This window comes from Gigantopelta aegis, chromosome 6 (assembly GCF_016097555.1).
Source record: "Gigantopelta aegis isolate Gae_Host chromosome 6, Gae_host_genome, whole genome shotgun sequence".
Taxonomy (NCBI): Eukaryota; Metazoa; Mollusca; class Gastropoda; order Neomphalida; family Peltospiridae; genus Gigantopelta; species Gigantopelta aegis.
The window spans coordinates 76210887-76225180 of NC_054704.1; the positions used below are offsets into that span (position 1 = coordinate 76210887).

Here is a 14294-nt window from a genome sequence, read left to right on the forward strand (position 1 = left end):
CCGACAGGACAGAAATGAAACCAGTAGGGGTACTAAATAAAAAAAAACATCTTGGCTGCTAAGGACAGGTCCTTTAAAGGGACACACCCTAGTTACGGCTAGTTGTTAACCATTACGGCGTTGTTTTTCGCTATTAAACCCATTTTTTCACAAATAAAATTGCACTTTACTTACCGTTTATTATTTAGAACATACATTTCCATTCACCTGAAGTGTTTTTTGGTAATCCTGGTGTTTGTAATACCACAAAATGCATTTTTCGTATTTCTGAAAAACGGACGCATGTTTGAGACAAAACCGTTGAGCAGACAAGGTCTAATCTATTTTTAGACGGGATATTTCCATTTCAATGTCACAGACGTTGGTATACCACGTGACCGTTATCATTTTGGTTCGGTTTGTTTTCTCGTGCACGGTTCGCGCAATCAACATCCGATTTGTTGTTGTTCATTTGTGAGATTTTTCTTCACAGTTCGTGAACATTTTCAGTAACAATAAAGTTCAGACAAGTAAGTATCTCAATACAAAACGTTACAAACCCTTAAAACCAATAATTTTGCCAAGTCCTACGATATCTGGAGAGGGGGGATACAACCAGGACAGAACAGTTGGAACATGTCCAGGAGAGGTGAAAAGAACGCACCCCAAGTCTGTGAAATTTGTCGTGACGTAGGCATTGTTGTGCTTCGAGCGACGTCTACCGGTGACATCAGAATACAAACTTTCAAAATTATTTTAAGCAATTGGGACATGGGGATTCCCATGGTATTTATCGATATAAAACCTGCTTTTTCACTCCATTTGATCAAAACGTGATCTAAGTGTGTTACAGGTTTGTAGATTAACCAAATTATAATTTATTTTCGCTGGATGGAACTAGGGTGTGCGGCTTTAATTTATATTTCAAGTATGTACACCAGAAGTAATCTGTAACAGTAGCAAATGATGTTGTAGACAGTTACGTATACAAAGTAACAAATGGAGCTATCAATAGTGTGGTATTTTCCACATCTTTTACATCATGTTGAAAGGTGGTATGCATAAAAAAAAAAAAAAACTTTTTTTCCACATGCATTGTGAACATTCTTAGGTGCTACTTTAATTAAAACAAAAGTTTGTTAGAAATGGAGTTAAATGCAAAACTTTAAATTTGAAGTAAATGCAAATGCCGACACCATGAATGAATCAACCGGAAAAGAACTTGCCTTTTTACTTCTTAAAGGCACGACAAAAACTACTGGGCCAGGAAAACAAAATGGCAAACTGACACAATGTGCACTTTCTTTAAATAATAACTTATCACCTGCGATTACTTGAACTTCCCTTTTTTCAGCCTTTTAACATTTTATTTTGGGTTAGGGGTTTTTCAACAATCTATGTGATTAATAAATGCAGAAGTATTTTTTCTTAAATATTTTATTCTCAAAATTGTATAAAAATGTACTAAGCTTACATTCTTTTTCAAATACAACAGAGAAGTCCTTCACAGATGTTATTTAATAAAGTTACTGACATTATAAATAGTCATTCATTCTTGCATATACAAAAACAGCTATACAATGTTATAAGAATACTTTTTCACTTTTCTTCAAATATGTACAAATATTCACACAAAATCTTTTCAAAAACATCTACACAATGTTATAAAAATAATTTTGTGAATTGTCCTCAAATATCAACATCGATTCACATTTAATTAACTTATGGTTAGTTTGGTGGTTTTGTACCTAATTAACAAAAGTGACTTCAATTTACATTTAAAATGTTTAATAAATAAACTGCTGATGATTTAACAATGAAATATAATTTGATTGGACTTTTCAAGCAAAGTTGTAACATTGGAATATAACATTTTGTTTTAGTGGCCATGCAGATTTAACATTTAAGTACAAACCATAAACAATGGTTAACACCTGCATGTTTTTAAAATAAATACAAATTTCTGAAGTAGTCCTTGCTTTTAGGAGGAACCACTGGCATAGTCAGGGGGAAGGGGGTGAGGGAAGTGCAAAAAAAGATCATGTGAAATATTATATAAGTTAAAAATAATCAGCCATGCAATTAAAAAATGATAAATTCAAATATAGTTTACTAATTTCATGATTAACTGCAGAATACAAATGTATCTTAATAACAGGGACGCAGAAATGGAAAATATTTCACTAGCCATCTGGACTAAAATCATCTAAAATTTACTAGCCCATCAGAATGTGTACTAATCCAACAAATATTGATTAACCAATAAAAAATTTAATATTTTGATGGAAGACAAAGTTTTTCACATTTCTTGCATACAGATTTACAAAATTCAAGTGACATCCCACAAGTATTTAACAGAACAATCTATTAAAAAAAAAACACCGGTAATATAATTAGAACATAAACAAGCTATTTCTTGGAAGTATTGACCTTTGACCGGCTGTTTGCTGAATGTCGCACTTGTGCAGTTAGGAATACCCAAGTTGTCTTGTCAGTGTGGTACATATATTGTGCATTTCATCATCATTTTGAATCGTTTGTTTGAATGATTTAAAATTGTGGCACAGCTGATGCGCAGTCGCAGATTCGATGCAAAACACACATTTTTTAAAATTACAGACGAGAAAATGACAGATCGCCTATCAGACCGGTAGTTGCATCTACCAAGTGTTCCCTTATTTCTTTCTCTCGGTATATTATGAAATGTGTCTGCCATACAACTTCAGTTTCCAATTTGATGAACGACAGCTTAATTCCCTGTTATGTATAGTAAAACACTGAAAGCTGTTAGTTCTTGTACACTGAGGATAACTTTAAAAGTTTTGATCTGAATTAAAATCCTGCATCATCCTTCAAAGCATACAACACATCATCCTGACTGACGTTGAGACGCACTCGCATGTTGAGATCCTTTCTGCCGTGTTCAACCAGAAGGAGTCGTGAACTTCCCAGACGGAAACACATGGCAAACATTTCTGAAGCCGACGGAGGTTCTTGTCCTGCAAGAAATAAAACACCAAGTTTAAACTGTTGGTCAACTGATGTCTGACAGCTTGATTACACTGTAAACAAGCATTCTGAGAGTACTGCTAAAAAAAACAAAAAAACCATCCCCTACCAGGCGACACAAATCTCTAAGTTCAAGGGCAATAACTCTATATGGGGCAGACAGATAGACACCTGACTGAGATGAAACCTATAATCCTCTCCGATTGGACCAGCAGGAGACTAAAAATGGTGATTTTTATGCCTACCCGATAGATAAAACCATGTTTTGAGAGGAGGTAGATTATTTATAACAGCAATGAAATAAATAATAAAATAAATAATGCACAATCAAAGTTTCTAACCATGGCATGGCTGTTTGGATGTGTGAAACCAGCTATTTGAACACAGTGAAAATGCAATAAAGTTGAGATGTCCGGTTATAATAATGATTTATGTGCCAATAACCATGTTTTGAATTGATAGATTGTTCAGTACTAGGACACCTAACATGCACACCATATGAAATTAATAATTTTAGTCGATCGGTCACCAAGAGCCACCCATGATGGATTATTTTCCTCTGTTCTGGTCACATGGCAATGTACAGACCAGGGGCCTAATTCACTAAACTCTCGCAACTTTGTGATCTCGCAGTGCAGTGCTAAAAGACTTACAAAGAGGATGCTTTCTTGTGTAACAGAGCCTAAGAGACCTTTGTGAATTAGGCTCCAGATCTTGTACCCACCACAAGTATGTTTCACAATACTTTTTTTTTTTATCAATACCAATATTAATGACCACGTGCTCATACTAGATCATTGACATGTGCCATATAAAAATGTGAAACATATTTAGAAAAGTTGTTATTAAAATTACTTTTAGAAAAAAAAATCCCATCTTGTTTCCTAAGTTTTGTAACACCAGAGTTATAAAATAGAAGTGAAAATCGTGCCAACCACTGAAGCGACACAAGGCCTAATGCTGACTGTAGTTTTAGTACCGGTAGTTTTGTAATGCTGTGTTCATTAAATTTGTGACTATTGTATTTCACAATTCACAAGTTGTGAAGAGCATTTGTTTGACAAAATAATCCATGCACACAACTTGTGAACTGAGGTAGGATTTTCTATCTCAATCTTCACAACTCGTGGAAAAAATGGCACAGCAAACACAAAATGATTTGTGCAATTATTAGTTAGGGCGTGTGAGATTGGAATGACAATGCAGATTGGCTATAAATCGCTTGACTGCAGAGTTTCAGTGATTTTGTAAGTTATATGATGGAAGTGAAAATCGTGCCTACCACTGAAGCGACACAAGGCCAGATGCTGACTGCAGAGTTTGGAGAACTCCGCTTCTTCCACACCCGTACGCTGAAACTCCGAGACGGTCGCTTGAAGAAACAACTTCTCTTGCTTGGACAAATTTCTGCAACATAAATTAATGCCAGGGTACATTTTAGAATATATTTGCATTGATTTTTAAAAAAATTTACCCAATATATTTTAGATGGTTAACATACAATAACAGAATATATCTGCAGTGATGTTTTAAAAAAGGTTACCTAATATATGTTAGACAGTTAACATCAAATAATGTTAAAGATGTTTCCAACCTTAAGGTAAAGGTTGCTTTGTTTAACGACACCACTAGAGCACATTGATTTATTAATCATCAACTACTGGGTGTCAAACATTTCGTCTTATATAGGAAAGCCACTACATTTTTCCATTAGTAGCAAGGGATCTTTTATATGTACCATCCCACAGATAGGATAGCACATACCACGGCCTTTGATATATCAGTCGTGGTGCACTGCCTGGAAAAAGAAATACCCAGTGGGCCCACCGACAGGGATTGATCCCAGACCGATCGGGGCTTAAGCAGACACTTTACCACTGGGCTACGTCCCACCCAAACTTGAGGTGAATAATTTGATCTAGAATAAACCTTAATAAAGTTTATTTCCACTAGGATACTACTAACAAAATGGTCATATCAGTGGTTTAAGATAAATATTAAAAATATCTTAGAAAATAATAGTTGTTGGTGGCCATAGAAGAATTTCACGAGATAAAGACGTTTGTATGAATATTCAGTCACCATTGAAAAATATCATAATAGTCAGGGTTAGCTATGGCACTCGCAAAATTGAGATTTTTAAAACCAATAGGTAATTTTTATTTGGCAAAATAATTTCATGTAATAATTCATATTTTGTTACAATATAACTAGGTTTCTGCAATTATTCTGTTGATATTTGGAACTGTATAATCTATTTTGTTTACACAGATCCCAGGCTACACACAACAACCTGCAGTACTAACCGAATGGCCACTATTTTAGGTGATGTAAACATTTCCTGCAGGGCCGTGGAGACATGCTTCATTCCAACGAGAATGGGTTTGTTCGTCGTCTCGGCTTCCAACTCGGCTATCTCCACCGCTCGGCGACTGATGTCCAGCGCCCGCCTCGCGTCCCCCGACACAGCCGCGACCTTTCTGGCGGCCAGCTGGATAGCGTCCTCGTCAAACACCTTCAGACCCAGCATACGCGACGCCACGATCTCCTCCAGCTGGCGGAACGTGTACGGCTGGAACGTCATTCTCGTCAAACCCTGAAAACATCAAAATTAATGATGAATGAATGTTTAATGACACCCCAGCACGCTGAAAACACGTCATAGAGCACATATCATTGGGGATATGGTGAACTGTATTGTTTTTAATGATCAGTAGTTTGGAATATTGGGAATCGGTTTGAATTTCATCGATCTTCAGTTGTAATCATTTTGTAACAACTGGTCAACTTTTAATTCAGGCCTCTGAAAATGGAGAAATGATCTTTCATTCTCGCCCGACATAACACCAGTCGACATACTGTAAACGGTATACAGTGCATTCTCCAATTCATATTCCCCGCCATTTAAGAAGAATTTGAATTATAATTAGCACCATGGTTCATACAGCTACTCACCACTAAAATTCAAGGCCTTTTTAAGGCTTTTGCAAGTCACCGAAAACCTTTTTCAAGGCTCCTTACAAGTCATATTCGGATAACCACTTGCGGTTAAAAATAGTTCCCCCCATTATTTACAAGTAATATCTATTTTTAAAACAGGAAAAACTGGCTTCTGTTGCCTCCATTTGAATACATGCTTTTGGCGTGTTACAGCACGGAAATTGCCGAAATAACTCTCTATTTCATACCGTGCAAAACAATTTCGTCATCGATTTTAACGTAATTTTCCATAGCTAAAAACTGTTTATTTGTGGATTATTATTTTTAAATATATCAAATAATAATAAGTTTATTAAAATATATAAATCACTACATATGATTATGTACTAAATTCAAGGGCTTTTCAAGGCCAAACTACAATATTCAAGGCCTTTTCATGGCTATTTTCAGTTTCAAGACCTTTTCAAGACTGCACCTCAAATTCAAGGCCTTTTCAAGCTTGTATGAACCTTGAGCACTATGAATCTATCTGCATGTTCACCGGGAAAGACCTTACAAATCACTAATTTTACATTTAATACATATTCAACACTTGGTTTTTTTACAAACATGAAAACAACTAAAACATTTATTTAATCCTTGAGTTTTAGAAGCATTGGCCCTTGTCTCAATGGCAGAGTGTAGATTACACACTGCCATTAATCAGCCCCAAATGGATGTAAAAAGTAAAATTCCCAAACTGTCAAAAACCCTGACTAACTGACTGACACAAAGATAAGACCGTGAGATGTACCAGTCTGCTGGAAACTCTCTTCATCATAAAGTCTTTCGGGCAGGGCCCTGTTCCACAAAGCGATCTTAGCCCTAAGATCACCTTAAGTGCATAGCTACCTTATGCACAAAGGTGATCTTAAGTAGTGCTAAGATCGTTTCGTGGAACGGGGCCCAGGTCCATATGTGTGATACAAGATACATTTATCACACAGTTTGAAAATGTCTTTATCACTACAGTAAGACTGACTAGGTATGTAACACAGAGAGAAAACAGTGAGATGTACCAGTCTGCTGGAGACCCTCTTCATCATCAGTCTCTCGGGCAGGTCCATGGTGTTGGCGACGGCCAGGACTACCAGCTTGGCCTGCTGCTGACTTGGCCAGTCGAAGATGTTGTACATCACGTCCTGCTTGCGCGTCCACAGCAGATCCAGCTGTACAGTAAAAAAAACAAGATTTCCGTGGAATTAAATATCTCACCTCCCATAAAAGTTTTCGATGCTCTGTGGTGAACATACTTAGGAGCAACTATAAACCAAGTTTCATTAACCTATAACTTATAGTTTTTGAGAAAAACTTTGATGCCGTTATTGCCATCAGAAAGGTTATACTGTATCTTGCCTTTTTACTTTGTAAAGGTGAGGCAAATAGAGAAAATATCATAATGCTAATTTAATGGTCTGTTTACATCAAAAGGAAAGTAATGAACTATAATGAATAATGCTAAAACTTTATTTTAAAATATTATGAAGTTTGAATACATAACTCCAGTACAATTTTTTTTTTTTTTACAAAACACTGCAATTTCAATAGTTGAATACTGTTGGCTTGAATCCGTCGGTGCCCGAGAAAGTGTTCGACCCATCGGGTAGTTCGACCTAACCATTCGGTCAACGACATGTAAGTGTAAATCTGGACTTAGTTTCAGGTTCTAGCGTTGTGGTGTATTCGACCCTTCTGAGTTCCACACAATGAGATTCTACTGTAGTTTCGTTATAAATTATTATTAAATTGTAACGATAAAATTTGATTTATCTTAAGTGCATAAGGTACATGTAGATAAGCACTTAAGGTGGTTTTACACTAAGACTACCTCATCAATCGGTGCCCAGAGCATTCAGCCAATATAGCCAAGGTGTGCCCAGGACAGTGTGCTTGAATCTTAATTGGATATAAGCACAAAAATAAGTATAAACAAAGCACTTACCTCATCGACTAACATGACAACAGTCTCCCGCCGGGCACCAGTGCTGCAGAATCGCTTGGAAAGAATATCTGCGGCATGGTCTGGTGTGGCTTTTTGTCCTGTCAGTGCCTGAAGAAAAAACATCACTGGTTACAACACACCAGACCTTGCTCCATTTCCCTCCTGAGGCTGGTTCAAGGAGAATAATTTTAGCTCCCTTCAGTATGTCAATTCATATACATTGTAGCATCAATGTGGAAATATCTTAAATGACTCTCCATACTCCCAAACAATCCATTACTGATCCATTGGGATTTTTTACTGCAGGGTCTGATGTACTTGACAGGTAAGTTTGTTAACACAAAAAGTCTACATGGTGCACTTCCCCACATTATAAGAGAACACCATGTTCTCGCATATACCAGTTGTGAAGCACTGGTTTGAATAAGAAATAACCCAAAGAAACCACAATGAGAGTCCTATAGTCCAATTCACCACACAACATGGAAGTGCTCTAACCAGGCCACTCTAACCACCTAGATGACAAAATTAACCATCTTCGCTGGCAGGGTTAGTTCAGGTTGAACAAAACATTTAGCTAAATTATCCATTAAACTTGCAGACACTAAGTTCTTTTCCAACAAAAGTAGCAATCATTAAATGAAAGTATTTTTCTAGATTAAAATAAAATTCATCTTTAAAAAATTTTTAAAAACTGATAACTGGCAAATTTGGCGAGTAGCAGAGCTAGCTGTGGATGGTGTACTGGTCAAGCCATCTACCTTAAGGCTGGTAGGTGCTAGGTTCAAACCTCATAGTTGGCTTTTACCCAGAATAAATATAATAGCTCTGTAGGTAGGTGCAAGACGTTACTGTTGTCTCTCATAATCATTAACCCTTGCTATGGACAGACAGCCCAGATAGCTGGTATGTGTGCCAGGGATAGCATGCTTCAATCTTAATTGAATATAAACATGAAAAATAAATTTAAAATGAAATGAAATAGACATATAGAATAGTATAATAAATGTACACTAATTTTTTTTTAAAAAAGGTGTTTTCTTCACGTTTCAAACCTGTTCTTCAACAAAAGTTTTTCCAAACATTTTTGTTGTATCTCTTTTTGGTTCAAACGTAATGCTCCACCTGCCTACTTGCATTTTATGTTTCAACGACAATGCTAAATCATCCCAGGTAAACTAGTCTACAAATTTCCCATAAATGCTTTTACTTGCGTAAAATTACTATTATTAACGTTATCTGTTTTTTATTATTATACAGTGTTGAGAAAGTTTTTACCTGCAGAATCTGTGTGTAGGCTTGTCTAGGCTCGGTTAACTTCATTCCATTGACTTCAATGAACTTGAACTTCGGTATGCTACCTTCTTCACAGCCCATCAAGAGAGCTCTTGTAACTTCTTTGACAGTTGCCGTTTTCCCTGTCCCAGGTACACCAGATATGTACATACACCTGAAACAATCAAATATAAAAATAAGGCTCTGAAATACCCCCATGAATAATTCAACGCGTGAGAATAGATTATGAAACAATATGATTACTATAATTATTACTGATGGTGATTTGATGAAAGTTTGGGAATAATTATCAGATTGCACCAACTAATAAATGAAAGTTAAAGTTTGTTTTTGTTTAACGACACCACTAGAGCATGTTGATCAACTAATAAATGACTGATTAATAATCAACTAAATGTAGGTGTTTTACCCCAATAATTTATGCCAAACACTTGGAAGTGTTAATATTTTCCGTATTAAAAAAAACATGAAAAGATCAAAGATTTCTTAATTCTTTATATATTTTTACATTGGTTCATGGAAATATTGGTTTGAACAGTTTTCTCTTTCTCTTTCTTGTCTTCTCTTTTCAAGAATACTCAATAGGCGGAAATGCATTTTGTAAGAGGCAAGGTTTTAGCACGAAACAAATTAACAGTATACTTATTCATTGAAAGAAAATGAAAGTAAAAGGGAATAACTCCATATAGTACTTAGTTTTATATGATCATGAAACTTGTATTAGTTAAGCAACCCATTCTCAACAAACTTCATTATTCAGATCATCACCAGTGATTTGTGTGTGTTTCTTGGAATAGAAAATAAACTAATTATATATGGACCCATAATGGGAGATCAATCCCGTAACCAAGAGGTCAAACATCACACTGTTTCACAATCTTTTTACAAAATATAAAGTTTGTTTTGTTTAAAGACACCATTAGAGCACATTGATTAATTAATCATCAGCTATTGGACATCAAACATTTGATAATTCTGACACATAGTCATCAGAGGAAACCTGCTGCATTTTTTCATTAGCAGCAAGGTATCTTTTATATGCACTTTCCCACAGAAAGGAAAGCACATACCACAGCGCACTGGTTGGAACGAGAAAAAAACTCAGTTGAATGGATCCCCCTAGGTGGTTCGATCCTGCGACAAAAGCACCTCATGTGAGCACTCAGCTGACTGAGCTAAACCCCCCCACCCCTTTTCAAAATGATGAATGAACTTTTGTCGTGATTAAGCCATCAAACATAAGGCTGGAAGGTACTGAGTTCACAGCCTGGTACCGGCTCCCACCCAGAGCGAGTTTAGCAACTCAATGGGTAGGTGTAAGACCACTACATCCTCTTTTCTCTCATTAACCATACCAACTAACCCACTGTCCTGGCTGAGGTGTGTGCCCAGGACAGCGTGCTTGAATCTTAATTGGATATAAGCACGAATATAAGTTGAAATGAAATGAATATGCAATTTCTTCACACACAGATTACATACCCTCCTGTGTTGTCATGGATTTTGCTCTCTACAAAAGAGTAAATATCTTCAAACTCAGTCTCACGACATGGCAGTGTATCGGGAACTGCAGACACATGCAACCTGGAATAACAAAAATATAACCTGTCAAAAAAGAAACGCATAGGTGATAGGGAAAGAAGAAAAGTGTTTGATTTTACAAAATATAGTTTTTTTGTTAAAAATGTTGCTGAATGACCATGTTTGTTAATGTCCTGGAATGGGACAGCATGCCCAAATGCACCCTAAAACAAATGTAACGCACGTTGTGCGACAATTGCAGGAAATCGGTGTGAAATGGTCAGATTTTGGCGAATGCACGTGAAACTCGGGGAAAAGATTGGGGTAATGATGGGTATTTAAAGCTGCAATGCTTGCAATGATGCCTCATTTCCATTTCGACATAGACGAGTTACAAGATGCCAAGACTAAACCTGCCGAATTGAAACATTGCAATAGGCCGCCATTCGCTTCCCATTTTGGATCGATAGAGAGCTCTTTCAGCAGGACAATGCCTGGCCGCATATGGTACGTGTAACAATGGATTTCCTACAGAATGAGAACATTAATGTGCTGTCATGGCCATCAAGATCGCCAGATCTCAACCCCATTGAACATCTATGGGACGAACTGGACAGACGTGTACGCCAGCGTGACCTGGAGCCTCAGACGCTTCCACAACTGTCACATGCACTGCAGGAAGAATGGGCTAGGATTCCACATGCCCGGATTCAGAGACTCATTCAGTCTATGACAAAAAGATATATCGCGCAGTGATTGCTGCTGCTGGTGGCCACACAAGGTACTGATTTCAGCGCCCTCGTGCGACGCTGTTTGGCGATGAAAATGCCCCCACTGCCGTCAGTCCATAGCAAGAACATTGTCACATACTCGTGTCAAGTTTGACTGTGATACGATCATAAAAAAAAAAATTATGCTATTTTGTATTAAAGAGATAATTCCATGAATATTTCGCCTATGCGTTTCTTTTTTTTAACAGAGTATATATATATATATATATATATATATATATATAATATTGACAGTGGATGATGAATGTATACAGAAACCAACTTCTGTCCTTTTGTCAGTTGGAAAAAAAAACTTATTCTCCATCCAGTTATAACAGATAATAATAATAAAAATTCCTTTAGTTAAAAGATGAGAGTTTTAGAAAATTTATTCTCTCTGGATCCTAGGTTTGTGTTCTTTTTTCTAGATGACCCAAGATTGTTGATTACCATAAACAGTCTAGAATAGGTTCCCTTTCTTTAGGACAGTTATTAGAGAATTTATTGTAAAAAAAACCCTAACAAAACAAGAGTACCGGTGAGGTACATGATACGTCCGTTATTTGTATCACAGTGACCTAGTAATTGTATGTGACACACCACCATCCCCAAGTTGTTCCTACATATGAGGTTTGATGGTCCTGTATGCAAGGTATGGTCCGGACAAGGATTTACTGTTATGTCCAGTAGACTGTGAAAAGTAGGTGACAGTGACCTAGTAATAGTACGCGACACACTGCCATCCCAAGTTGTTCCTAAATTTGAGGTTTGATGGTCCTGTATGCATCTGTATGCAAGGTATGATCTGGACAAGGATTTACTGTTATGTCCAGTAGACTGTGAAAAGTAGGTGACAGTGACCTAGTAATAGTACGCGACACACCGCCATCCCAAGTTGTTCCTACATTTGAGGTTTGATGGTCCTGTACATGCAAGATATGGTCTGGACAAGAAAACATTAACGGACATACAGATGGACAGACAACGCCATACCATAATACAGGGCTTCTAGAATTTTTATAAAATCCACTAGCCATGGGATCAGTGATTTAACACATTTACTAGCCACGATTAAAAATTCACTAGCCCTACTTTCCTTTAAGTTAATACAATTTCACTAAATAATATTAGTAATAATCAAATATGTCACCTAAAGTTGGAGATAGAGCTTAAAATCTCTAATATTAGGGGTTGGGGTGGGGGCATGATATTCATATTTACAAAATGGGACGTAACTGCAACATTTGACCAAAAATATTCACTAGTCGTTGGGCATGGCAATAGTAGTTATTTACTAGCCCAACATTAAATATCACTAGCCATGGGAGTGGGGCTACCATAATCTAGAAACCCTGCATAATACGACCCATCATAGATGGGCGTATAAAAACTAAATAAAAAAACACATTTGTTTTATTAAATTAAGACAGTACACTGTACCTTGACCTTGCTTCCTGCAGTGCACTGGTTGGTGACAAAAATGGCTGTTTTCTGCTAGGAATGGATGGAGTGGCATTACCAATCACTGAACGCCTACTCTGAATACAAGAAAAAAAGATAAAACAAAATATTTTTTTTTTTTTTTTAAATAATAATACTGCCAAAAAAGCACTTTGCCAAGTGTATCTTACAAGAACATATGACATGAAAAGATCAACAAATAATTATTTTAAATGTTTTATAAAAATCAGGTCTAAAATATCTGATTCATCACTGCCTGAAAATAATAACTTTGTCAATGAAAGTGGAGTTAGATTATATGACATTTTTAATGCATTTTCCATAACTTTTGTTTAGCTTACTTTCAAAGTACAATGCAGTAGTACCAAATTGCTAAACCTTTTTGTCTTAGTATATAAATAACAGAACTGTTAGATTACTTTGCAATTAGACGGTGTTCTTGAAGATCTAGATGATGGCGTGCGCGCCAATTTGACGTTTGATTTTCGTTTATGACTTTTATTTTCTGGTTTCTGCTTCTCCAGCTGGAACACCTCATCTTCTGAATCTTCCGACCCTTCTAGCACATCAAAATCAGAATCACTGTTGTCATCTCCAAAACTCAGATCTTTCATACTTCTGTTATCAAAATGAAAAAACAAAGAGTTCATTTTTTTCAAAGGAAGGAGGGAAATGTTTTATTTAACGACGTATTCAACACATTTTATTTAGTTATATGGCATCAGACATATGGTTAAGGACCACACAAATATTGAGAGAGGAAACCTGCTGTCGCCACTTCATGGGCTACTCTTTTCGATTAGCAGCAAGTGATCTTTTATATGCACCATCCCATAGACAGAATAGCACCTACCACAGCCTTTGATGTACAAGTCGTGGTATACTGGCTGGAGCGAGAAATAGCCCGATGGGCCCACCAACGGGGATCGATCCCAAACCAACCATGCATCAAGTGAGCACTTTACCACTGGGCTACGTCTCACCTTAATTTTTTTTGAAAAAATTATATCAATACAGGTATCGAAATAAGTTGAAAACAATCATCCCTCTAAGTTAACTTTTCCGTCAAGGAACCAGATGGTGCCTACTGATATTTTTATATAGATAGTTTAAAATATTTGAGTCACCAATTGAAATTTTATTTAGCATATGTGACCAAATTGGTTGCAATGTAGAGTGCTAAAAAAAAGATCTTCCAGCTTATCAGAAGGTTTCCATATGTGAAAAAATTCAAGAACAGTATTTCATTCTCCACTAAATCTTATTTAAGCAAACACTACACCCTCTATATTATGATTAGTTGTGTGTTAAACTGAAATGTAACAAAAATAAACATT

At 36.5% G+C, this 14294-nt stretch overlaps 1 protein-coding gene across 1 annotated transcript in view; it reads right to left on the minus strand.

The window, feature by feature from the left end:
- Nucleotides 1-847: 847 nt before the first annotated feature.
- The window catches only part of LOC121376264 (origin recognition complex subunit 1-like), a 32620-nt gene continuing 19173 nt past the window's right edge, over nt 848-14294 (minus strand). Inside the window, exons 6-14 of the mRNA XM_041504093.1 lie at nt 13377-13575; nt 12937-13034; nt 10688-10789; nt 9188-9359; nt 7910-8017; nt 6987-7136; nt 5295-5584; nt 4271-4395; nt 848-2978 (exon numbers count right to left, since the gene is read on the minus strand). Coding sequence (XP_041360027.1) covers nt 2812-2978; nt 4271-4395; nt 5295-5584; nt 6987-7136; nt 7910-8017; nt 9188-9359; nt 10688-10789; nt 12937-13034; nt 13377-13575 — 1411 coding nt within the window. The 3' untranslated portion in view covers nt 848-2811. The remainder of the gene's footprint in view (nt 2979-4270; nt 4396-5294; nt 5585-6986; nt 7137-7909; nt 8018-9187; nt 9360-10687; nt 10790-12936; nt 13035-13376; nt 13576-14294) is intronic.